Source organism: Barbus barbus (genome assembly GCF_936440315.1).
Source record: "Barbus barbus genome assembly, chromosome: 29".
Lineage (NCBI taxonomy): Eukaryota > Metazoa > Chordata > Actinopteri > Cypriniformes > Cyprinidae > Barbus > Barbus barbus.
The window spans coordinates 22,017,624-22,021,911 of NC_136757.1; the positions used below are offsets into that span (position 1 = coordinate 22,017,624).

General features: G+C 39.9%; 1 protein-coding gene across 1 annotated transcript; it reads left to right on the forward strand.

The window, feature by feature from the left end:
- On the forward strand, positions 1 to 2,944 carry dmrta2 (DMRT-like family A2). Its single transcript, XM_079384133.1, has 2 exons — positions 1 to 900; positions 1,295 to 2,944. Exons 1-2 carry the CDS (start codon positions 450 to 452, stop codon positions 2,143 to 2,145), a joined length of 1,302 nt encoding a protein of 433 aa, XP_079240259.1. The 5' UTR covers positions 1 to 449; the 3' UTR covers positions 2,146 to 2,944.
- Positions 2,945 to 4,288: the final 1,344 nt, after the last annotated feature.

Here is a 4,288-nt window from a genome sequence, read left to right on the forward strand (position 1 = left end):
GAGGGATCTGTATCCACTGAAGATCTCTCGAGGAAGTTAGTGTCTCACACTGGCTCCAGCAGCAAACTCTGCTCTCTCTCAGACTGTCGGCTGATCATTGAGTTTAAAGTTAGTTTTGCATTACCTTCGATGGATTTATGTGTTTTTAAAATTGATTTTATTAGATTTAAACATATGTTTAAGTTCTAAAAGAGTTTATTGGGCTGCTTGTGGACAGCGCGCAACAAGTTGAAGATCTCACTGGAAAGAGGACTTTCATAAGCAATCATAAGTATTTTCTGATCTCTTCTTGGACATTGGCATTCGGGCTGTGTTCATCCTCAAGTGCCGTGCTGAAGAAATTCGCCGTGTATTGATTTTGCTCAATGCTTATGAAACGTCTCCGATCGAAGACTTCGGTTGCGCACGTTTTTTAACCTATCGATCGGCTGTTTGTTGTTTCGGAGAATATGGATCTTCGTCCAGAGATCCCACCCGCCTCCCAGGCAGGGTCGCAGGTTCACCCTGGTTCCGCTGCCGCCTCTATCCCGGTTTCCATGGCCGGTAGCCTCTTAAGGGGCCCGCCGTTGTTGCTTCGTGCTACGGAGAAGTATCCACGAACCCCCAAGTGCGCCCGGTGCAGGAATCACGGCGTGGTGTCCGCGCTGAAGGGGCATAAGCGCTACTGCAGATGGAAGGACTGCATGTGTGCCAAATGCACTCTGATCGCCGAGAGACAGCGCGTCATGGCCGCTCAGGTTGCGCTCCGCAGACAGCAGGCGCAGGAGGAGAACGAGGCCAGAGAACTGCAGCTGCTCTACGGCACAGCAGAGGGTCTGGCCCTGGCCGCTGCCAACGGCATCATACCTCCCCGGCAAAACTATGAGGTCTTTGGCCAACTTAACAACGAAACAAACTCTGGTAGGTGGATAAATTATACCCGTATACATATATATATATAAATTGTTAAAAATAAATTTAGGCTATCAGTTATATATTTTAAGAATTGTAAATACAAATTAATTCTCTAGAAAACGTTTACGCACTTTTTTAATACACGCTGTTATACTGAATCCAAATAAAACATCCAAAACTTGTTGAATATCAAAAGAACCATATGGAAAACTTAAAAGCCAAAGTACCTCTAATAATTATTTGAAAAGAATGGCATATCTAGCTAGTGTATGTATAATACAAATAGTATCGTATGTAGGCTAATATCAAGTTGAATTCCAAGTTTCACTCTCATACGGTCCAAGAAAAAATAAGGCATGTTAGCTGATGGCCATTATTGACGTGCATCAATCTATTTCAGGTGAATCGAACATCCAAAAGTTCGAGTTGTTCCCCAAGACACCTTTATCTGGATCGGTGACCCCACAGCAGGCGGCTGGAAAGTCCGTATCCACAGACACCGAATCCGTTCCAGGAATGTCATCTCCAGATATGCGTCACGGCTCGGGTTCGGAGAACGGTGACCGCGAGTCCATCGTGAGTTCACCGATTGCCAAACCATTAAAAGACGGCGATGAGACGCCAGGCTCCATCAGTCCGCTCGGCTCAGACTCCGGCTCTGATAAAGACGAGCAGGAGCCCTCGCCCTCCTCCGCAGCATCGCGACAGATGAACGCCATCGACATCCTAACGAGGGTTTTCCCCAACCACAAGCGCAGCGTCCTGGAGCTTGTGCTGCAGGGATGCGGCAAAGACGTGGTGCAGGCCATAGAGCAAATCCTCAACAACAGCGGTCAAGCCAAGGGCCCAGAGGAGTCCTGGACGGCGGATCGGATGCTGCAGAGCACACAGCCGAGCGTGTCCTCCACCCCGCGGCCTATGTTACCAGGAGCCATGACGCTTAGCAATAGATCAGCCTTCTCTCCTCTGCAACCCAACGCGCCACACTTTGGTTCCGACCCGAGCACGTATCCTCTCAGTACGCATTTGGGCTTGAACCCACTCCGGCTGGCGTACTCGGCTCACAGCAGAGGCCTGGCCTTCATGGCTCCATACTCCACCACGGGTCTGATGCCAACATTGGGCTTCAGGCCGCCAATGGACTATGCCTTCAGTGACTTGATCAGAGACAGGACTCTCTTGCATAAAGATCAGAGCTTCACCAATGGACTGTATGGTTCTCTGGTCAACAACACTCCAGAGAAACCGTGAGATAGTGTTTCCCAAATGTAGACGAAAGTGTTTCTTGTCTTTAAAGACTACTAATCCTTAAAGACTCGCGGGCCTTGTGTTTCTGTATATAAAATGTCTAGTTTAATCACCAGAAAAAAAAGTGTTTGGTGGTCGTGGCTTCTTTGAAGTTTGTGATTAATCAAAAAAGAAAATGGTTACGCGTAAAGGTTAAAGTAGTTTTTACCCATTTTACTGCAGAATGGCGTTACTGACAAGGAGCCAGAGGGGAATTATTTTAGACCTTTAGCAGGGTAACCATAGTATTTTCGAGTAATGTAAATTGTGTATTTTAAAATCCTTCACGTTTGTTACAATCCATTTAGATTATTTACCAAACGGATTAAGCCCCCGTGTGATGATAGTGCAATTCCTAGAATAATAATTTGCTTCATCATTTAAAAAAAAAAGGGAATATTCTAGCATTATTGTTATTGTGGAACGTCTACTATTCACTCTTTTTCTGCTCAGTGTCTGTAAAATCGTGCCATGTTCATGCAACAGAAGAGAAGTTCTTTGGATTTAATATGGTTACTGGCTCAAGTACACATTTGTGTTCCCTTTGTGAGTGATATATTGTGTTACACGACTAAATGATGTATATTGCATTTCTTGATGATAAAGTCATATTTGTCAAAGTCATTTTCTCAAAAAAACATCAAAAGGGACCTAAAAATAAAAGATGTAAAACGATTGTTTGTTAAATGAAATCTTGCTGCGTTGCGAAGTGTACATTTCTCTGTGTAAATTTTGCAAAATAAATAAATGTTATTTTATTCTTATGTTTTGTTTATCATTTTGCGCACTGTGACCTATTTCAAAACACATTTTGCATATAATACAAACTTTAACAAAAATCAACAATAATTACTTAATAAATAACAATAGCCTGTTTAACTAAATGAATATCCTAAGTTTAATGTATTTTAATATTTTTTTTTCTTTTTTTTAACCATGCGTATGTTTACATATATATATATATATATATATATATACATACATTTTTTTTTTTTTTTTTTTTTAAACGAATTATTTTAGAAAGTAATTTTGTTAATACATTCATAACAATACATAGGCCTATTGTTATGAATGTATTAACAAAATTACTTTCTAAAATAATTCTAGTTATGTTTTTCGTATCGAGAGTCCAAGCTAAAGAGAGATGACGATATCAGCTCTTCTCTTCTTGTGAAAGCCTCTAAACCGAGACAGTCTCAAAGCAGGAGTCCACTGTATTTTCGCACGAGGAGTGTATAGCTGCACTATTGAAACGCGATGCCATGGAGACATAATCCCCCTCGCCAGAGCTCAAGTGTTTACTTTCTCCCAGCAGATAAAACAGTGTAAACATCAGTGTCGGATTGACAGTGTGCCTTCATTTAACGGAGAAACCGAGCACTCCAATGTTCATGATGCACATTTGATGAGGTGCATGATAACACACACCCTTCTCTCGGTTTGTTTAATATTTACATAGTGTTTTAATAAATTTTAGATAATTCCTCTGCCCGGGTTCTTTCTTCTCAACTCAGTTTTTATTTAGTTCAGTGTTTTTATTTATTTTACAATCCACATAAATATTACAATTTATAGGCCTACATTGTAAATCGAATAAAAATGGCTATGTGAAATAATAGGCTAAATTATAGTAGGCTAATGAAATCGTAGGTCAAACAATTTACGACAAAATTATTTTAAACTCTCAAGCATATTTCATCTAAATAAAATAGCCTAGCCTACATATATGCTAAAATACATTCAAAATTTGTGCTTATTTTTGTTGCTACATTTAGCCTAACAAAAAGCGTTGCATTTTGAAACAGAAAAAAAATTTATTAGACAGTTTTTGTGTGTGTTCATACAAAACTAGCAGATTTAATCTTAGTTTCAATCTATTTTTTTTTTATTATTATATCTATTTTACTTACATTGCTCAAGAATAAATAGGCTACATCCTACGCCTGTTTGTCTTTTTAATTTTACATTTAGGCTACTAGGCTATTATTCAGAAAGAGAACAGATATAGCTACATTTAGCTTGGCCTATATATTTTTCTTATTATGAGCTTACATTTTATATTGTAGCCTAATAACACGCGGATCTTGCTGTAAATTTAAGATGCTTC